At 37.2% G+C, this 23,573-nt stretch overlaps 1 protein-coding gene across 2 annotated transcripts in view; it reads right to left on the reverse strand.

Moving 5' to 3' along the window:
* The window catches only part of SEMA3C (semaphorin 3C), a 122,468-nt gene that overhangs the window by 21,301 nt on the left and 77,594 nt on the right, over positions 1-23,573 (reverse strand). For both annotated transcript variants that reach the window (XM_033004631.2, XM_033004638.2), the window contains 7 exons: positions 21,815-21,905; positions 17,838-17,957; positions 15,840-15,982; positions 13,748-13,862; positions 11,365-11,434; positions 8,516-8,660; positions 1,876-2,098 (listed from right to left, as the gene is read on the reverse strand). In XM_033004631.2, the coding sequence (XP_032860522.1) occupies positions 1,876-2,098; positions 8,516-8,660; positions 11,365-11,434; positions 13,748-13,862; positions 15,840-15,982; positions 17,838-17,957; positions 21,815-21,905 (907 nt within the window). The remainder of the gene's footprint in view (positions 1-1,875; positions 2,099-8,515; positions 8,661-11,364; positions 11,435-13,747; positions 13,863-15,839; positions 15,983-17,837; positions 17,958-21,814; positions 21,906-23,573) is intronic.

Genomic DNA, 23,573 nt, shown 5'->3' on the forward strand with positions numbered 1-23,573 from the left:
TTCCACCTCGACTATGCTTTATAGTACACTAAGCATTCACAGTACAGCAGATGATGACCTGGCAAATGTCTGACACCAGAACATGAATGAAATGTTTCTGTTTCCCTATTTCCTTTCATTGAACTGCAGAACCCCATAGGCTGTAAGAGGCCTCTAGAAGTCTCACACTCAAAGCAGGTCCAGTTAAAGCAAGTTGCTCAGGGCTGGGTTTGACTCCTTTGAGTCTCTGAAGATGAAGAATTCACAGCCTCTCTGGACCTTTGTTCCAATGTTTGATCATGCTGATGGTGAAAACTTTTTCCTTTATATCTAATTGCAATGTCCCACATTGCAACTCTCATCCAATTCTTCTCACCCTGACACTGAGCACATTGAGAAGAGTCCAGATCTGTTTTTTCCCATTAGATAGTTGTACCCTTCCAGGAGGTAGATGTCAGCAGCAGTAAGATCTCCCCTTAGCTTTCTCTGAATAAACCCAGTTCTCTCACACTCTTCTCATACATCACATGCTAAAGTCCCTCAACTGATCTTGTTCCATTACGTCAATGTTTTTCTTGTACTAAGCAGCCCACAACTGGGCATGGTACTCCTGACAGAAGCCAAATACAGGGAAGAATCCCTTCCAGCAACCTGCTGGCTGGACACACTTCTCGTAATACAACACAGTATGCAGTTGGCCTCCTTTGACACAAGGGCACCCTGCTGACTTTGATAGTTGGGGAGGTTTTTCTAAGAAGAGTGAAGAGAGTTCCTTCTAACCTTACCCCTATAGAAGCCTGACATTCTTGAGAGACATTTTAGCATCAGCTTCCTAAATCTATTATAACAGGATGGCTATTCCCAGCCCCATGGAAGTTTGCTGGCAGACACAGTTATTCTACAAGCAGAAAACTATCAGGACTCCAATAATATCTAAACCATAAAAGCAATGCAAGCTGTCTCTGTAATTATTTTCTGATGTTCAGAGATATATTTCTTCTCCCAGAGTTCTCTTCCTTTGTTCTACTTGAAATCATCTGAAGTAAAAAAGATTAGCCTTTGTGCCTATCAACTTATAATACCCTGTTTAGCCAGTGGGAGTTTCAGATGCGAATGAATCCTAGCCAGAGTATCAGTCTGCTTGTCTCCTTCAATCAGCAGAGAGTGATTCCTATCTGAATATTTAAAAAAAATCAAAATTTATTATTATGTGAATCACTTGACCTGTTCCCTGCAGACTTCAGAAGCATAACACCAGATTCAAATTTTATGTAACTAAGACCAAAATGTAGGTTATATTAGACAGAAATTATTTTAGAATACTTGGATCAAATTCTCTGTGTCCACTACTGCTAGGAGTCCAACCATTTATTTCTTTTTCTCTGCTAAGTACTTCCATATTTTTATGGTTTTAAAATGGAATTGCTATTTCTGCCTTTGTAACATCCTGATCAGATTGTGTCTTTCCTCAGAAGTAGCTTACACAGCATATATTAAATAATATTGATGAGTGTATACAAAACAATATGAAGGCAGATTTTGGTATTTTTACTCATGTTAGAGAGCATCAAATGCTAATGTGGAATCATGTTGCAGACAAACGATATGCAAGAGAAATAGTATAAGTTAAATCAAATACAATGTACACTAGTGTTGATTTCTGTCTCTAAAAATCATATCAGTACTTTGTATGTCTTTCACATAATTAACATTTATACTTAGCATAAAAATACACAAAAAGCAAAAAGAACATAATTTATGGATTTCTATAGACATTTTTGTAGATAGCAAATATGTTTAAACAAACATTTTTGGAAGCTGTAAGTTGTACAAATTGGAGTCAATTGCAAATTATAATGCATTGGAGGAAAATGCCTGTTTCTAAGTTTGTCTTACCTGTTCCAAGAAATAAGACATGGTATCTTCCATCAGCAGCATTCACTCGATCCACGGCAATCTTTGTATACTTGTAGTCAGCTCCTATCCGAATGATTAACGGCCTCTTGTGTATTGGGTAAATGGGATTAAACATCAAAGGGTGATTCCTGATGAAGGTCACGACATCATCTGGAAACTCTTTGGTTGTCTGCATATTAGGTGTGAAGGCTCCTCCTGGACACTGTAAGAAACATGCACAGTAATGTTTAACAATAGTTACCATCTTTCAGAGAGTATTCATCTCCAAGTCATTTATAAATATTGATGGATATTTGACAAAGTAAGTTCCCGAAAGAGCACTTCAGACTCTGACTGAAAGTAATTATGTTCCAGTAACGGGAATGAAGTGCTTGAATAGCTATGCTTTGAGTTCCCGTCAATTCTGATAAAGCAAACACAAATGTATATTTGCACTTTCAAAACCTAGCTTGATGGCAAAGATTCATCCTTCTGGACCCATTTCCACATTCTTTATGCTTCCAAGCTGCCTGCTGAAAAAAAATCCAAGTGATTGGTATAGGAAGACACCAAATTCTTGCAGCTAGTTTGTTATAGAATTAGTACAAAGGCAAAAGGTAAAATCTGATACTTAACTGTAATTTGGTCAATATCCCACTAGTCATGACTATGAGATGGTGAAAGGGTCTGTGACTCATCCTGATTTGAAAAAGCAATAATATGGAGTTGAAGAGGGAGTCCCATGAAAACACATTTATATCTGAGAAGACTGAACATTCACAGGATCTTGTCCATACTTTCCCCTATGCCTGAGAAATAGCAGAGGTCCATGAATAACCTTGATGCTTTAAATGTTGTCGTGGTTTGGGCCTGGTTGGCAGCCAACCACCACGCAGCGGCTCTCTCTCCCTTCTCTTCCAGCAATGAGAAGGGACAGAGAGCCAGGCTTGGGGTTCAAGATAAGACTGGGATGGGGAAAAATCCCCCTTTATGGTCATGAGCAAAAGTCAGACTCATTAGGGGAAGAAAAAAAAGAATATACATTTATTACAAACACTAACAACACATAACAGAGTAGGACAGTGAGAAGCATTGTCACATCTTGAGAACAACTTCCCCCCCAGCACTCCCTTCTTCCCGGGCTCAGCTCTGCTTCTGATATCTCTACCTCCTCCCCGCAGTGGCGCAGGGGCGGGGAATGGGGGGGTGCAGTCAGTGCTGCCACTTCCCTTTATCTTCAGTGAAGGGAGTTTCTGGAACTTCTTCCCCCTGCTCCAGCGTGGTCCCCCTCTCACAGGAGACAGTCCTCTGCAGAGCGGCAGAGGAACAAAGTGCCGAGAAGGACTCAATGTGGGTGATAGAGCATTGTTTATCTCCTTTATTAGTCCAGGGTACATATATTTATACAGACAATGACAATTATTATGCCTACTAGTCACTAGCTGATTGGCTTAAGCTCTAAAGGTCGTGTTCGCACGATCCACCTACTTGCGGTTAGCGAACAGCACAAGCTTCTCATAACACTAAGTTTCTCAGGCCACTATTTCTAATTCCTCTTAACTTGTTTTCGATACACAACGGTACCATAACACTAAGTTTCTCAGGACAACGGTACCATAACAATAGGTTTCTCAGGCCACTATTTCTAATTCCTCTTCACCTGTTTTCGATACACCATGGTACACAAGGCCGAAGCATCCTTGACATTCTTCACGTATCAGCAGCTGCAGGCAAACCTTAGTGAGGCCCAGCATCAGCCCCTAGAACAGGCTCTGATCATACAACTGCTCGGTGGGCTCATGACCCTTGTCTCTGGGCCATTCTCCAACAGTCCTCCACAAACTTTCTCCAACATGAGTTCCTCCCATGGGCCACAGAGTTCCCCATACTGCTCCATCATGGGTCACCAACTTTCTCCAACCGGAGTCCCTCCCATGGCTGCAGCCCTTCCCGAGCTGCTCCGGCGTGGGACTCCCCCGCATGCTGCAATCCTCCCAGCACTGAATTACAGCAGCGGGCCTACCTTTTCCCATGAGACCCTGGCCTTCTTCGGGCACAGCACTTTGACCAGCCAAGCAGAAGCCACAGGCCATAAATCAATGTCTATTCCACCGTAGATCTTCATGGGTGGCGGGGGGGGGGCTGCCCTGCCATCTCACCACAGGGTACAGGGGGGTCTCTGCTCCAGCACACCTCCCCCCTCCTTTCTTCCTCCATTCCTCCACTGACCTTGGTGTTCACGCAGCTGCAGCAACTCCTCCTCACAAGTCCGACTGCCCGTCACCACGTCCCTTCTTAAATACGTTATCGCATAGGTGCAGCTGATTGGCTCAATTTTCCAAACAGAAGTGGAGCTGTCTTGCAGCTGGGGGAGCTTCGAGAAGCTTCTCACAGGGGGCCACCCCTATAGCCCCCTCCCCTGCCACCAAAAAAACTCCACCACTCACTCAACCCAGGACAAATGTAATGAAGAATCATCCAAATAATCAGCCCTGAGGCATTCTGGACCTCATGAGGAAATCTTAGAGCAATCTTAGAAAACTCAAGTGTTTACTGAGAGTGAAACTAGAAGACTGGGCAGAAATCAGGAACTATGTCAGTAAGTGATACAAAGTTCTTGATGTACCTATGTTAATTTACATGACTTTTTTTTTTTTTTCAGCTACTGTTACACACTTTTTATTGTTGCTCCTGAGCTTTTGTTTCCCCCTTTACCAGATTTCTGAGCTGTGAAACTCTCCTCAGCATATTAGACTATTTCAGAAATGTTTCAACACTATTTTTCTAATTGGAAAATGTTCATTTGTTCAATATGAAGCATTTCATGGAAACTTGTTTATTTTGATGAGGACCATTCTTTCATCTAGAATGGAATTTCTGGTCAAAACCACAGACACAAAAATAGCTAGTAGCTTAGGGAGAGATTTACCTCACCTGACTTCTACTGTCTCAAAGTCAGGCACTTATTCTTAGTTAGCCACCTAAGTTTCCTCTGTAGTCAGTAATTCAGACTAGAAGCCCTGCTTTTAGATGGCTAAAATTACATAAAATGAATCATATTCTGAAAGACTAGGAAACTCACTGGGGATATATGAGTCATGTATCCAACCTACCTGATGTGATCAAATGTCAGAATCTGAGTCTTCACCTCTCGGAGGATCCCTCTAAACACCAGGCAGGAGTGCCCATTCTACCCTTGTTGCTGAAAGCTGTTCCATCTTGTGCACCTAATAAGCTATTCATCGGGAAATACCAGGAATCCCAGGCTTTAGAATCATCTTCTGGCTCAATTATGATTAAATTATTTATGCAAACTAGAACAGCTGTGGTAGGAATTCTTTCAAAGAAACTGCTCTAGCATCAGTTACCTTCAGGAAGAAGAACTAGAACTCAGCTCAGATATAGGTCTCTTTTCTCATCTGACATGCCTGACAATTGATTTTTCTGGACTCATACTGAAGGTTTTGGTTTGGTTCTCACTAGAAATGACACTACATGCTAGCTCTCTAATATTGCTCACAAAATATAATTCTTATCTTGTTTGCTCTACTCCTCCCCTCTGTGGTACTTCCATCCACAGTCTTCCAGGAAAAGTACGGAGCTATCTGATAAAATTATCAACAAATGCTGAAAAAAGAACTGTGTTCATAAATTTGTGGGCTATTAGCAAGATTATTCTACTTAGTAGTGATCTGCCAGACCCCAGTTCCTCTCTGGAGGGATTCTGTTTCATGAGAAGTTCAAATTAAACTTTTTTGTCCCACATAGTTCAGTTAGAAGATTTCCTATGATACCTTCTATCCTTCCATTCTTGACTTGGAGATTGTAAGACTTTTTTCTGTGTCTTCCTGAAAAAATGTCTGTGCTATGGTTCACCCCAGTATGACCCTAAAAACTTACATTATATCATTTTTCTGAGCAAAGCAGCCTTAACAAACGTCTTCAATTAATTCTTTTCCTATCCCACATACGAACCAATGACAAGCAAAAGATATTACTGAAGAACCCTATAAGCTCTCTCTTTCCTGAAGGGATTGAATGTGTATCCTTCACACTTCATTCAAGGACTTGGCTACACGACACATGTTCACAGTCGATCACCATGCAGTTAGATTGCAGAGAGAAACAGAATTCTTTAATTTACAGCATATTCCCCAACTTGCTGTAGGTACCGAAACTATTTCTGTAAACTCCAAAAAATGGAAACTATCCTCAAACATCACTGAGTTGAGTAGCAAGCTGCCAATTATGTAATTTTTTTCCCTTTCTTTTTCCATAAGTAAGTTTTGCTTGTGGAGAAACAAGATACCATTGGTATTTAGTGAAGGGCAGCCAAACACTGTGGAGTTGATTATGGCCAAATGAACGTATTGCTTTATTTAATCCTACTGAAGCTATACCAAAGCCTTTTCCTTGTTTATCCAATGTACTGGGACACAATGAACATTCATTTATGTCCAGAGTTTTAGTATAGATACCTCTTTAGGAAACTGTAAAGCAGGATTTTCCAAGTCATATAAAAAGGCATCCCTGTCTAGTCAAGCATCCCAGAAGTTGCAAAAAACCTATATTCCAGAGGAAAGAGGCTCATGTCCTATAGTCTGCAAGTGTGGCTTTTCAAAGTTAACACTGAACACAAATTCTGAGCAGAAAAAAGTCCTTATGTCCTCAGTCCTGATTTTTACATTTGCTTTGACATAAGTGAAAAATACCCTTTGTGGCATGCATTTAAAATTGGAACATTTTGGCAGTGGAATAAAAGCAAAGCCAAACAAGTCCCAGCTTATAAAATATACCTTTAAGATACTGTATTGTGGCTGAATTGTCACAAAACGCAGAAATGCCAGTGATCAGAAAACCAGCAATGATAAACTTAAAAGATTCTCTTTTGGCTTATGTTTTGTATGAGCTATGATCTAAGAATTTATCTTCAAATTCAGAACTCATTGGCACATCTGAAAAAAAGTAGATAGTTTCTGCCACCATGTTAAATCCAAATCTGAATTTTCTTTTTCCTTTCCATTGTGCTGCTCCATTTCTTTAGGTCCATCTGGAATACCTCATAAACCTCCATAAGGCGAACCAAGAATAACATGCCAGAAGTTGAGGAAACACGTACAAATACAGTATTCTGAAGCAGCAAGCAACTCTGAAATGTGATTAATCATAAGAGTGTGAAACTTCCTGTTTAAATGGGCCATTTATTTTATTTTTTTGTAAAGTTTAAGCTTAAAGCCTCAGTGAACTCATGAGATTAGAGCTGTATGAATTAATTGCAAAGAAAGAATAATACTAGCATTAGATCTCAGTGGAATATCAGGTATTGATTATCTAATTCTAGAGATCTGGGAACATAAAGTCCTAAATCTTATAGCCAGTAATAACTGCAGTAAAATGTCATGAAGAATTGTGTGAACAAGGAGAACTATTCCATGTATCTGAGCATTAGTGTATGAGAGAAAAAGAGAAAGAACAAGATCTACAGCACAAAGATGAATATGAATGAAATAGTGAAATGGTTAAAGGTTCTTACAGTGACTTGCAAAATTAAAATAATTTTCTGTGATAAATGGCAAAGCAGCAAAGTGTTCATCTAAAAAAAAATAACTACATTGTTGAGAGAAGATTTATGATTCTCTGCATACTTACTAAATTCTGATACTTAAGAAAATGTAAGAAGATTTCATAGGAGTCAACAGAATTCCACACTACTATACTTCATTTAGGAAATATGCATTTAGAGAAGATTCTAGAGAAAGTTCATACATTCTTCATTAAAGATGGAAATACTAGATTTCATACTTCCGCTTAATCTAAATTAAGAATAGTGCAAATAAGTAAATAGAGACAAAAGTGCATCAACAGCAATTTTTATACATCATAAAGGTGAAAAAAAATTTTTTAAAATCTTTAATAAGACATTTTTGTACAACTTGGAAATAGAGCTAGTTCTAGTGGTGTACAGAATTTATTGGAAGATAATTGCTACCCCTGATACAGTGAAAGAAAGTCCTGAAAATTTTTCAAGACATACAAAACTCAGTCTTAACAAGAAGACTACAATGAAGTGATTGGCATGAAAGCTCATCTATTTCTGGTTCTCTCTTGTAATATTCAGTACCCAGCAGGGTATTAAGGCTAGTCAAACGACAAGTCCCAGAAATCTTGTTCTCGTACTACATCTCCCAATCATCCTAGTAGAGCTGCAACACTTTAGAGAACTATGGAAAATTCATACAGACTGAAGACAGATTTACAGATGTTTGGATCCAGACTGTAGAACACACTCACAATGTGTCTTTGTATGCATATTTATTTAGCTATCTTTTGCCCAAACATACCCACAAAATGTAAATGTACATGTAAACCAGAGGACTGTCATCTAATGAAATAATTCTTACCACCTTTTCAGCAGAAAGAGCAAGTGATTAAACCTTTTGCATGAGTTTTTATTCTTTAGACAAGATTTCCAGATACTATGTGATTTGTAGGACAAGCTGAGAAGCAAATAAAATTGTTCAGAACTTTAACTAAGCTTCATAGTCACATATAGTCTGTTCTCCTAGAAAAAACAGTATTTATTTATGTATTAAACAAAGACAAGTAATTGGCAAGGCTGCATAAACATCTTTGGACTTACAGTGCCAGGTCGCGGGTATGGAATTCTGCCCTGATATGGAATCAGCTGGTGGTTTGGGCCCTCCTTGTGTGCAAATGGCCCATTGAACACGGTCTGGATGTCAGATAGATGATAAACACACACGGCTGAGCCTTTAAATATAGAGCTGGAAGACAGCAAGAAAAAGGTAGTATTGCAATCTATCAACCTTTGTTTAGCTTTTCCATCATTTTGCATGGTACAATGATGAAAGATACCTCTAAAATAATATATTTAATACAATTTAATGCTTCTATAGCATGGATTTAATACATTTTAAATCAACTAATCTAGCTTCCTAATATACTCCATTACTCCTTAAAACCTAACACCTTTTTGAACAGTGAAGTGAAAAAAGAGGGAGGAAGGTAGTACCCTACTGGTGCAATAAGAAAATTTCGTAATGTTGAATATAAAAGAAATATAATCTGGCCCCAGTTAAATAAATGGCAAAAATATTGCTGACTTCAGTGAGACAAGAGTTTTATAAACTTTGTACTTCCAAGCTCAGCACAGGTTTCCAGAACTCCCTACCAGTATATTAACCACAAGACCTCCATGATCCTCCTAAAATACATGGCTAAAATATTAATCAAAACATCCAGTGCAATTACAATTGGTTAGATTGTTACAATCAGTTGCCAGCTTTTCTAAGCAAAATAGGAACAGGTTGTGGCTGTAAAGGAATTACTCCTATACAGTCCTTAAATCCACCCCAAAAATTGGTTTTAGAAAGACCCCATCAAGAAGGTTGAAGTTTGATGGTTCCTAAAAAGAACGTGGACAGTCACCTATAAGAAGGGTATGTTTTTTCCACTGCTCTGGTTCAGCAATGGTCTCAGACAACACAAGCCCTGAATGGCCTCCATCACCCTGTGATAAGGCTGATTGAATTGAATTAACTTCTTTTTTTCTCCACTGCATGTAAGGTTTGAGATATTTATCTTAACAAAGTGGAAAATATGGACAGTTTAAAATCTGCCTGATGCTAACTGTAGGATGAAGATAATCCAAATAACTCTCTGGTTTCAACTGAAGAAGAAAAAAAAACACTCCAGAAAAAACTGAAAACATTACATATAGTGTCTAAACAAGGGAAGTGGAAATGACATTGCTCTTAGATGTATATGGATTAGTAAGAGGAACTTTTATATGGATTATGGTATTTGTGGGAATTTTAGTAGGTATTAATAGGTTTTAAGAAATGTATTTAGTCTTTCCAGATGTTTTATGTTGGATTTACAGCAGATTATGCCACTAATATAATTTGCTTCAATACTACTTGGATTCCTTCTGTATGGTTTAGATACAAATACTAATAGCTACTATTTTCTGGGATATTTTTCTCTTGCTACTGTTATGAATTGGAGGTCTACAGAGGTGAAGGTAAAGGAACTGGTCAGGAATAAAAATCTTTATGATTGCAGTATTTAACTAGGTAACACATTCGATCTATAATTGAACAAAGAGAAAGAAAGCACAGACCATGTCATTCATGGTAACAGAAGTGTATGAGTGTAAAAACTTCAACAGAGAGAGAAAACAGATTGAGAGCCAGGAAAAAGTGAAGTTTTCTCTTTGTTGTCACCTTATATGGTCCTGTGATTCAAACCTTATTTCCACTGAAGGAATACCAGGAGAATTAAGTAAAAGTGTTTCCAGTTCAGACATGTTGCATCTACAACCTAATCGCAAGTGTGGTTTTACTGCTAAACATAACCTCAGCATTTTCTCTTTCTGTGCAGTAGAAACCATAAAATTTAGACAGCACCAGATGTTTACAAGTTATGTGATTTTTTTTTTCCCAATTAAGTATCATAAAATCATATTTTCCTGGCTGATCCACATATTTGAGAAAGCAGATCCCTGGATCCACATGAAAAAAGACAGAACAATACATTGGAAAAAAATATCTTTTCCATGCAAGGATTTTTTTTTTACTAGAAATTGCCATTAAAGGAATTATTATCAATAAGTTGAATAATTTTGCTAATTTGATCAAATAAATTAAATGAAATATTTAAAAAGTCAGAAAACCACTTTGAAGGTAAATAATAGCAACTAATTAATACAGGATAGCATATCAGAAGTGAATTCTACTATTTATACTCTGCATACTACCACTGCAGTTAGGACAAGAGAAAAGTGAAAAAAATAAAGGTGGTGATGGCAGAATCTGTTGATTCACCTGTTGGTCTATCTTTGTCAAGAGTTTCAGCCTGGTAAGCCATATCTAGTAATTCCACAGCCCTTAGGAGCTCACTGAATGATTTCTAAACTGGACAGTAAGTAAATACTACTGACTGATAACAGGGAGCTTAAGGCTGCAAGTTGGTGACCAGATGCCATATAAGCTTGTCTTTTCATAGCCAGCTGAAGCCAATAAGGGTTATTTTCCATCTGTGCATCATCTGCCAGATGAGAGACTGGAAATGATTTGTATGAATTGATGTAAGAATTTCCGATTTGATCTTTCAGGGTGCTGGATGTCCTTCAGGAGGTGTTAAGTGCTCTCAGATGCCACATGAGTTCACTGTGTTGAAGTCATTTAGCTCTCCACTGCTGAATGGTAACAAGTGGCCCTCCATGGAAATGTTTTCCCCATGCCAGCTGACAGTATGTCAGGGTGAGGTTTGCTCCAAGCAGAAAAGCTCTAACACAGATACTAACAGGAATGATACTGAAACTGTTACTCCTGCATGCAACTGATGGCCACGTCAGACATGATAAAATTGCATATAACAGCCTTGACCACAAACCATCACTTTCAGTGTTCATATAGAAAACTGGGCAGTTCAGAAATGTAACTTTTTTAAAATGTCCCCATTTACCTTGATGTTGTGAAAATTCCATACACAAGCGTTGTTCTGGGGTTATCTGTCTCTAAAAGAAACACATCCTCTGTAAGAAAGAAAAAGAAAAAACATTTTGAATAATAATAAAAACTTTATTTTTGAGTTTAATTTATTACTTTGTTCCTGCTGCAGTTAACAGTAGTTTTGTCTCAGACTTGAATGGGAAATAGCAGACTTACTGTATGAATGGACCATATGCGTAAATCTAGCATTTGAACATTCTGAAACAGATTTGGAAATTAACTCCATGCCATCTAGCCTCATGAAGACAGAAGGCAAAGATTTTCAAATATGTTCAGGATCCATGTTGCACATTTCTCTCAGCTGGGTCTTGTTTCAGCAGGTTGTTTAACAGTAGGCAAACATTTAATTTGCAGTAGGTTAAAGACAAGCAGTTCCCATAGATGGATGTAATCCAAAGCAGGACAATTAGGTGTTTTATCGTCCAGTACACAGTCTAGATGCTCTCATTAGCTCATTTTCAACACAGTATGAATGGCACACAGCTTTGCACTGAAGACACTGAAAGATGTATACCTCCCAGCTCCAGTTGTGTAGGCATTTATTGACTGCACTATGCAAAACTGTATCTACTCACTGAACTGAATTTGCCCACCGTTGCCTCTGATCTCTTGATTACCTTTTACACTTCAGTGAAAATTACATTAATCTCTGACAGTTTCTCCTTACAAATGTTTTTAATAACTAAAATCAAACTACTTCTTAAACTTATTTTATAACACACCAAAAGACTGAACTGTTTGAGCTTTTTATCATAGAATATGTTTAGCTTTCCATTAATTTAGGTGGCTCCTTCATTTAACCCTCTGAATTAATTAAATATTCTCTTAAATATATCAGAAGGAAAAGACTTCACCATGCAGAACTGTAAGCGTTACACTTTTCTGCATTATACATTAAAACAGAAGCATGTGCTTGCTCTCTCCTAATTTTCTGCATTTCCACCTGTGGTTGTGTTCTTCCACTTCGCTAGAGGATTGTGCTGGGAGCCCAGGCTGAGTACACTGTCTCCTATTCTGTATGGTGCTACATTTTGTCACACAGAAAACTAAAAGCAGTTATCCCACTGCTTTGTTGAAGAGGATTCGGCTGGTAAGTCACAGTTCTGAAAGATAAGTTGCTTTGGCAGTGTTAAGAGGCACTGAGAACTTCTGAAAGTCAGTCCTCCAAGCACTTTGCACGTTCTGAGTTACAGCAAATTAGGATCTGCTCCTAGGCCCATCAGGTTCCACTGAAACCTTGAACCAAAGAAAGTATGCCAAATAGTTGTAAAGATATAAAGTCAAAACCACTCTAAACCCCACCTGCTATGATGAGAATCAGGAATAATGACACAGAAAAGAGAGGGAGCGATTGCAGTGGAGAGAAGGTCAGAATCAGATGCAGCTCCAGTGTGAGGCCCATTAGCTATTTATATTATTCCTATTTCTATTTCTATTTCTATTTCTATTTCTATTTCTATTTCTATTTCTATTTCTATTTCTATTTCTATTTCTATTTCTACTTCTATTATTTCTATTTCTATATTTCTATTTCTATTTCTATTTCTATTTCTTTCTATTTCTATTATTTCTATTTCTACTAATACACATACCAAAACTTCAACACCTGAATTTAAAACTATGACTTTGTTCATCACAGCTGTGGACAATATAGAATTAAAACTTTCTGATAATCTTGTTTGGCACTTAAATATCAAGATATGCATTTGTTAATTTCTTAATGAAAGGGAATGTCTTGTGATTGCTGTACAGGTTACTCACTGATTATCTGCAGTGTTTCACATGTTGAACTGAAAAGCTAGGTGCCTGAATGAATCCTGAGAAATTATATTTATTTATAGTATTATTGCTGGTGCTAGTAACAGTATTTATTGGTATTATCTTGTTCTATCAAATTGAGGCCTCTACCCAGTGATTGAAAGTATTGCGGAAAAGCTGTATGTTACACAGTGGTATAAGAAACAGTTTCAAAGAGACATAGGTTAAAAAACCTCTATCATAATCCTAACCAGGAGCACAATAACAATAGACATCACTTACATGTTCCCCTCCAAATATTAATTCTTTACATACATAATTCCTTTACATACATAATTCCTTTACATACTCAAGATTAATTAGTTTTATTTTAAAGATAATGATAATTACCTAGAGAGATTAATGAGGAATTTTTTCATTTCCTGTCATAAAACTACAAAGGGAATTTTGTCATGGATTTCTACAGACCCAAGATTTCACTGTCAACAACTTGATTAAGGAGCTGTATGAACATCAATAATTAAATATGCACAAGGTGCAAGATTTAGATAAAACTTTTAGGGGATTTTTTGCCATACCTAATTCATCAAAATATGTTTCTGTTCCATCTTCATCCATTACTGAGCACACAAGTCTTGCTTTCAAGAATGTTGTCCACTTGTTCACGAGACTACGCTGACCACCTGTGTCATTCTGGGAAGGAAAATAATTTTCAGAAAAATTTCAGAACCAGTACAACACAGCTAATATTTTACTGTGCTTTCCCACATTTTCCTCAGATTAATTTAACTCATCATCTAGATAAGTATGCTGGTAAATTCAATATAAAACAATAGATAGACCTAAACCAAATCCCCTCATCTAAACACTCCACATACAGGAAAAACAAGAACTAGTTTTCCGAGCAGACTTTCTATGCTGGGCCAGCAGGCTTGGGAGGGTCAGGCAGTAGATTTTGTGCAGCAGCAGTGTGTGTATGTGTGATTAAAAAGGACTGTGGAGGTCTGTACCACTCACTGACACCTAGTGTGGAGAAGTCCATGCTACCTCTAAAAGGTCTAATAGTCCTAAGGAGGGATGTTTCTTCTAGTCCTGACAGCAGCATAGCTATATCCAACCTAGTCAGCCATGCTAGCCCATGAGGTGAATGCTCTGAACTAAATTCAGAAATGATGGCTAGCCTAGGACAAGACAGTTTTGCACTGTTGAAAGTCCTGCTAGTTTGGTCCGGAGCTGGCTTGGTCACGTCTCGCTCAAGGGCTTTTCCATCTCTCTGGTGCAAGGTGGAAACCATATATGCTAAACCAGGAGTGATAGCTCCTGCCACATTCTGCTGATGAACATCTTATCTAAGAGCAGTATCTTCCAAACTGTGTAGCACAATGTAACTCAATAAAAGGGAAAAAGGAAATGTAGAAGCTAGGCAAACGTGATTTTGATTAAATGCAGTGCACGTTTCACTGGTGCTCCTGGAGCTGATAATCTGACTTTTTAGGTGACCTATAAGGGGTCTTTTGGGGCGGTCCTTTTTGGCATCATTGTACTAATATATTTGGCCAGTCCAGTCTCAAAGGTGTTGATATATGGATATGATGGTATACAAGTATACAAATATGACTTGCTCAGGTTTCTTTTCATTGGCTTTGGGATTCTGCCACTGACTTTAGTGTAAGTCTAAACAGACTGAGGCTTTTCAGAAATCATCTGGGCTTCATTATAATAGTAACAATAACAAACACAGCTATAGCTGTGTGAAATGTCTTCTTGCAAAACACTCAAAAAAGCCTTTGGGCACCCTCACAAAAATATAGAAAATGGAGATTATAAAGGAGATCACATGGCTCATCATATTGCCAGAGAATGAGTTTAATACAATCCCAAACACACCCTCACACCCATGCACAACATCACAAAGCACTAAATTCTAAAGAAGACCCAGATTAAAGACAGGGAATAAACAAAAGATCACAATTATCTTCCTGAGCCTTTTCAAAGGAAGGAATGAAAAGGGTACTAGTAATTGTGCATTTATATTTTTTCTCCCATTAAAAAAAAATCAATTTCACCAGAGATATTAATAGCTGTTTCAGTAATTTTTCATCTATAGTTGATTACAGATACGAAAAAAGAATCAGAGACAATGAGGAGCACTGTGACTGTAACTTAATTACTGCACTGGAGTAACCATAACTCCTAAATATAACTTTTTTGTGCATGTTTTTAAAGTGCTCACACTGTAGTTGCACACATACATCAATGCAAGAACTCAGAAAGGACAGATATGCTAAAAATTAAAACAGTATTTGAAAGTTAAATCAACACATTTAAAATCTTCACTGTCTTATAATTAACTTTTTCTAAGTAAAGAATGTACCTCATTTGTGCAAAGGACAGCAACTTTGGAAATTCAACACTGCTAACTATTCTCAGTCACAAATACACAAATCCCTGAACCTCTAATTTTCCATATCATTATAGGTATATCCAGATATACATAACATGTTCAGACCCTGTGTTCAGTAACAGCTCTTCTTAATTATGAATGTGGAAGCCGAAAGAGGAAATTTGTTCTGAATATAAATCAAAGGTTTTTCAATTATTTAGTCTTTTAGCTTATCATGTCGCACAGGCATCTTGTCCCAACAACCTGGCAAACAAAACTGTTCTTACTGGGCATATTCTTGCAATCATTGAATGAATTTGTTTCGTGCTGCCACTGTTGTCTGTGAGTCTCTCTTTGAAGAAGAAGTAGATTTTGGCATCATTGGGGTCAGTGCCATCTGGGATAACATGAGCATCCACAAAAATAGGCTCTGAAATGAAGCAGTATACAAAAAAGATGAAACCAAAAGATGTATCAGTACAAGCAATTAATGATTTGAAAGTTACTGACTGCTTCAAGCAAATGTTATATAATGCATATAGAGGTACTGCTGTGGCAGGTTAAGTTCTATGATCTAACCTCATGTCTATATATACCAGATATCATCAGCCAGGTAAATGGATTCTTGCTGACAGCCTTAAGTTTCTGCGTCCTCACATTTTATCCCACAGTACATTTTTAGAAAAGCGAAGCAAATGTAGAAGTGGTAGTATTACATTACTGCTGAGATTCAAAGACTTGGAGGAAGAGGAGGGAAGAATCAATGTGTTAACAGGGGCACTTAAGGAAAGACTTATTGAGGTGAAATGTAAAAGCAAGCTGTTAAAAGACTTATTAGGAAAAGAACAAATAAGATGCATAAATATGAGAGGAAAATAACTCATGGAACACAGAAGAGGAAAGCAGGGTATGCAAATACTTGAACAGCGTTTGAGTTCATATCAGAGGTTGATAAACATAGCCAAGTGTACATGCAAAGCACTTCAAAGGAGCACTAGTGAGAGAGCAAAATAATTTATATCCTTAACAGCAAGCATATAATGGGCAGTGAAGGAGTCCTCAGAAGACCTTCTCCTTTGTCTGATGCTTCCAGCATGAAGGGTATATCTTTTCAATGATCATGCAAGATTGCTTCATCAGTTGAAATCCAGTACAAAATTTGAAACAATATGATACAAAGGTTGGATGTCTGACAGAAACTTCACTTTAGACTGCAGCATTTTTCTATTCACATGAGCCCATTCTCAATTAATAAGTGTCATGACTCTGGAACATTGAAATAAACTGCTTGTCAAATACCTGTTCTGAACATATGTAACAGGTAGATTTTCTGGAAATCAGGCATTTCAATGGTTCTTTTTCCCTATTTCACTTTAGGATGCACACTTCAGGGTGTTCAGGTAAGCATAAGAATGTGTAAGAATGTATATCAAAAAAGAAGAATTTAGAAAGCAGACATAGTTTCTCATTCATACTGAAATTTTATTCTAATTGCAATCCTGTGATTTCACTGTAGTCACAGCCACACAGGAATAACAAGAGTGACCCTAAAAATAGTCCAGATAAAACCACAGTAACTTTACTTCAACACAACCGAAGGCTGTTTTAAATTAGAACTGTTACATTAGTTGCTCTATAACCTTTGACATCTACCTCTTCTCAGAGGGTTGACCACCATTTTAATTTAAAATAGTTTAATTGGAAGGAGTCTCCTTATCAGTAAAGTCAGGGAGAATTTTCACACTGATTTCACTGAAGCCGAGAGTTAAGTGCTTGCACTCAGAAATTAGTTTTCTTACTGTGTTTTGATAATCAATTTCTTACCACTGAAATAAATAGCAATAATTACCACTGACTTCTCTGATTATGGGACTTCTCTGATTATGGGACTTCTTCTGCACATATTTTGAATGCAAGTGGTAGTGAGTCTTCTGTACAGAGGTGGATTAGCCTGAGTTAACTGAAGTTGGTAATTCATTAGGAAAAAACTTAGAATCAAGCACTCTAATTTAAAGCAATGTCTGATGCATCAGAGGTGGAGAAGGCTCTTCCCTAGAAATCAGATTGTTTGACCACTTGGCATTTGAAAGGTTGGCTTATGCCGTGAACCCTTTCCATCTGTGCATTGCTTACAATATGTATTTACAAACATTTATTCATGATTCAACTTCACAAATTAAATTTAGAGGAAAGCTCTTTAAAAGGCAAGCACTTTATTTTAAACAAAACAAAGCAGAAACTCTGTAAAACCCATTAAAACCTCTGGTAAAACAAAGGCATCTCACCACTCAGCCACTTGGAGTTGTGCTGGTCGGTTCGCACAGCATTCCTCCTGGTCAGACTCCGAAAAATGGCTGCATCGGTCCCCATGAAATCAATATACATTCCTGAAAAAAGCTCTTCATCTGCAAAGAATTGAAATGGAGGGGAAAAAGCAAATGCATTGTTATGGCTTTTGGAAATCCACACTTACTGATCTATTTTTATTTTAAACTTGTCAGCACTTTATTTACACAGGAGTCTATACAGATAAATATTGGGTTATGGGAATGGGATTTCCCTCTGATTTACAATGACACAGTCCAGAATGCAAAGAATCATCAGATTTTTCTTAAAAAAACTTTAGGGAACTGCATAATTAAATGCAACAGCAGAACTGCATATGTGGTGAACCTTTCTTTGATATGAAGCTTAGCTGCTCAACCTTCACTGCTAAGGATCACTGGAAAATCAATATACTGTTATCAAAAAGAATCACATTCAATTTTTAAAGTATGTACTTCAAAAAGCTTTTTTTGTTATGGGAGTAGACAAAATGACTGTGCTGAATTTATTGCGGGTGTAAACTGGCACAACATCTATTGAATTCAATGGATCAGTGCCAATTTTTACCAACAGCATTGTCAAGGCTGCCCCAGGCAGCCTCAAGCTGACTTCAGTATTCCAGAGGCCAGAAAATCATATTATTGAACTTTATATGGAGCAATACGGAGCAACAATTGTCCCCTTTTATGTACTTGATTCTAAGTATAGGGTCATTAAGTTTGAACAGAATTAGGCAAACAACTCTTACATTAACAGAACTATGAACTTCTGCTCTCTGTGCAGGTTTGAATACTCAATCCATGTATATTTCTTTTTGTGTGAGTCTGTATGTGTGCATAAATATATGTATATATAATTATAATTCTAATTACATATACTATCATTTTCTACTCCATGGATAGTCAAGTGATTTCCGCTGACTAATGACAATGAAACACCAGAGTAAAAAACAGTAGCTAAAATAAACTTTAACTCTCAGAGTGGGAGTGGTGGCTGAATACATTCCAATACAGCTGGGTCCTTTGATTGATGTTTTTGTCTGAATTCCTGGACTACCCAGAGAGTGTGGTCAAGCTGGCAAGAGTCACAGGTTCAGAAGCGCTTGAGGCTATTTTTGTGCTCTGTGTGTGTGTGTGTGCACATCAATATGGAAGACTATTGGCTCATGAGAGAATTAAAACTCTGGATATTTTGTTTTTCTGCTGTTGGCTAGAGCCTGAACTGAACCCCTGCAGAGCAGCCAGCAGCCACTCTTCTGCTCTCATTTCTCCCAGTGATGACAAGATTCATACACAGGGGATTTAAACAATGCATTTGCTCCATGTTTATGAAGCATTTACTTCCTGAGCATGTATTGACAGAATGACATTAGATCTATGCTGATTTATAACTGATTTTGTATATTTGCCTCACGGCCTCAATCCATCAGAGCTGTATTCTTACTACGAAATAAATTAACTGAAAGAGATCAGGCTTATGTTTCTCACTAAATGTTATGTCCTATGCATATACACATATGCACACACTTTAACAATAGTACTACACTATGTAATTTTAATCCTATTACATATCAACACTATTAGTTATGTCTTAAGCATTCTTAGTGTCTGCTTGCTAATCACGTATCAGATTATATTTGTCATCTCCACTTCCTTTTAGTTAAATTCTTAAATTCCACACAGTACTTGGTCTGCACAGCACAACTAGTTCACACTACTTCTCTTTGTTACTGGGGGGATTACTGAATTGATGAGGTATGTCTGATTTTATAAATATCTCATAATCTTGAGCCAAGCTTCCTCAAAGCACATTTTTCATCGCTCTGATGCAAAAAGTGTCCTTGTACAATGGAAAATTGTACCAATTTCAAATTTGTTTATATAGCATCACTTTTCTCCGAAGGGTGAGTCAGCTTTCCAGCTGTATTCTAGGCTGGTGATGCCCAAAACTGTCAAGAAATTGCTTCTGTATTTAAAAATGGTTCTTTTGTTGTGGAAGAGTTAGCCGACCTGGCAGTATTTCCCATCTTCTGAAGCAAGGGTAAGGAATTCCTCTTGCAGAAGAACGCTCAGAGTCCAGTATATGGGTCCCCTCATTATAACCTGAACTGTGACTTACAAAATCTTCCCTTTTCTGGCATGGATATTGAGGCTAAATTCATTCAAGCTTAATGTTTTTTAAGTGGCTGAACTTTGTAGTAACAGGGAGAAAGTATAAAACCCAATCTGTGGGACTCTTGAAAAAGAGTGTGACCTTTGCAGAGTAATTTAAACTTTGTAGATTAATTATGTCATGAAAGAGAAGTCAAACACGAGGGAAGGTCTCTTCAGTCACTAAACTGAGAGATCAAGGAAGATAACAAAGTCTACTAAGATGAACAAAGCCGCCATAGATCTACTGTAGAAAAAATTAGCTTACTGTATATAACATAATTCAGAAACAATTTACTTTAATGGTGTTTCATAAAATCCAGAAGGAACAAGGAAAGGAAACTTTATTTTTTAATGGCAGTTGATCCACTTAATAATACCAGAACAGCAATGAGTAGCAGTGGATTAATCCATCACTGACTTCGAACAAACATTTTCTTTACACAGTGAGTGTCTGTAAACACTGTCTGTAGATCACTGATGAGATAAAGACATTAAGTGCAGCCAAGGTTCAGAGAGGTATCTAGGTAGTATTTACCTGTCTTCTAAAGGTGCTTCAGTTCATACGTCTGTGAATGAAAATACTTGTCCTTTGTAGTAAATATATTTGCAATGAGGAATCCAAAAAAAAAGGTAAATTGTATTTTGAACAGACCATGTAAGACAGACTATATGACACTCCCCTTAAGCTTCATAAAACTCTTTAAAGGAAATATCTGGCACAATATATAATTGCCATTGATTTCAGTGGAAGCCAAATGGCAGAAACACCACACGTTTTTCCCTTGTAAACCTTGGGTTAAAAACACAGTACCTGTGTGCACTAAGTTTTATTTGTTAATAAAGCCTAAAAAATCTGTGTAACTGCCATTCCCTTCATAGCCAATAATATAGCAAGGAGTAGGCACATGTTGAAAAATCAAGGCTTTGGCACAAGATGTCTGTGAACATGCTGCAAATATGAAAGGTCGGATTACACTGCATATATATAACATGTCTCCTGGTTTGAAAAAAAGGAAAAAAAAAAATAAAAAAAAATAAAATAATAATAATAAAAAGTTTATTTTATTGATGACTTAAGTTGGACAAATTGTATGCCCCCTTTGAGTCTTTAGTTAGGTGTGTAACAAGCACTGCATTAATTCTTTGTATGGTGTATATCTCATAGTCACTGAGTACAGTTGTCATCAATTCACAAGAATATTTGAGATGTGTCAGTTGTATCAATTTCTGGCCTTTTAAATGGAAGAAAATTGCAAAAATGGTTGAGTACAAAGCCAATTGAAGAAGAAAGAGCCTTGCAATAGCTGGTGGGCTCTACAGAAGACATGACAACAAAAATGAAATTCAAAGTAACTAAAGTCTTCAGGCTTACTTTCCCTGGCTACTCCAAGATTTTACGAATAATTAAATGAGACACAAGTGCTGTCTAGGAAGAACAAGGTCATAAACTGTTCAAACATAAAATGCTAGACAGGGCAACATAAAGCTCAAACTAATCCTGGGAAAAAATATATAAGCTGGAAAAGGGACAACTTTTTTTTTTCTGTTTTTCTCTCTCTCCCTTTCAACAGCTTATTTCTGCATTTCATGTGTACACCCACCCTTAGCTTCATGTAAATCTTGAAACAAGGATGGACCCAACCTGTGTGCCCTATAGCCGGGTACAGGGTACTGCTCCTTGGAGGCTAAATTCTGTGTCCAGCTCATTTCTGGCATCCCATCAATCCAAATCATGCATGATCATATGGGTTTAGACCTCAGCAAATTGGAGTATCTTTACTTACTGATCATAACGGACACTGTGTTAACATTAGGGTTGAAAGAACAGCGTCCCTTTCCTGATTCACACTTGGAGTCGATCTTGAAGATTTGTTCCTGCAATGTAGATTTGTGTGTCAGTTCTCATTTCAGAAACCATTAGAGATAAAGCGATTTTTATGCTTGGTCGTTTCCAGCATTAACAAGGCTCAGCACTGCTGGCTACTTTTGCTATACTATCAGCAGTTTAGCTTTCCTATTTAGAATTTTATCATCTTTTTAGACAACTTTTTCATTGATAGCCACTTATTTTCAAGACTCTTGTCATAAATTCAAGACACTGAAACAAAGAATTTTTCCCTCTAGCTCAGATATGCTTTGGAGAGGTTGATTGATCTCTGCAATAACATCTGTGGAGATTATTTTTGTGTTTTTGAAGTTATTTATAATTTAGTTTTGAATTCACAATGATATTTATACCAGTCTAGGACATTACAATAAAGCTACTAGAACAATAACACATATTAAGTAAGAATCCCTTATGATACCTGTCATTTGGTGATAGTATAACTAATTTGCTCTTTACTGAGCTATCACACCTCCAAAAATCCCCTAAATCACATTTATTTTCTTCAATACAATCTACTGGATTATGTGTAGAGCTCTAATTCTGTAGTGATAGATGACGTATCAATATCTTTTGCCATAGCCTGAGATATCTTGGAAATTTTTTGCCATCTATGAATCTTGGTATGGGGATTTCTTTATATCTTATGTGACTTATAAACAGGAGATACATTTGACAAAGTAGAAGCAACCTGGACTACAGCTTGTAATACAAGCAGTCTGAGTATCTGTAGAAAATTCACCTATCACAGTGTACCTCTTCACTTCTTGGTTCCCAGCAATACTGAAGAGCACAGTATGCTGATCAAGAAGTGACTTGGGTCCAAGTCTGTTCCTTAAAACTTGCAGTCAGTAATGGCAAAGACATCGATCCATAGCACATTGACTCATGTACCATTGTATACCAAAACCCAGCTTGTTCCTTGCCTCCTATAACAAACTTCTAATCTTTAATAGAGGGCCAAAAGACACAATTGCAAGGAAAAAAAAAAAAACACTCAAAACATTTCTATTTCAACAGAATAAGGCAGCTGACAAAAATTCCCCAAAAAGTTTTCTGTGACATAGATGCCAATGTATTAGTTATTTAAGGGCAGCAACACTTTATATTCCCTTTAACAATTATTGTAAATCACAGGGGAATGTAGATGCCACACAGATCACTGAGCATCTATTTGCCAACAGTGAATTGGAGACTCCACCAACCTGAAATGCTCAGCTAAAGCAGGAAGTTTTCATATCCATTATGTCCTATCTCTTTTCCCCCTCTTCTGCTTTGCCTAATTTAATCACAGAGATCTTATTTATTGTTTCAGTAATAAGCTCTCTAAACAATGTTACAATATAAGCATAAAGTTTCTAATATGATCTTGGGTGTGTGGGGGTTGTTTGTTTTACTTCTAGATTAATATGCAGCTTGATGTTAATCCATATTTACTATATTATACCACTATTTACCAATTCAAAATGCCCATTACTACGCTATTAAACTATCTTCAGGATTACACTTGATTTTCATATATATTAAACTACTTTTTAACCTATAATTAATTCACATAGTGATTACATTTCCTTCTGTTGCATTCACTTTGACATTAGAATATATTTGGGTGACTAAAAGAGTCATTACCAAAGCCCAAAGTATCAAGTGTGCCAAGT

Source organism: Tyto alba, unplaced genomic scaffold (genome assembly GCF_018691265.1).
Source record: "Tyto alba isolate M040663 unplaced genomic scaffold, T.alba_DEE_v4.0 Super-Scaffold_2, whole genome shotgun sequence".
In the NCBI taxonomy this organism is placed as follows: Eukaryota; Metazoa; Chordata; class Aves; order Strigiformes; family Tytonidae; genus Tyto; species Tyto alba.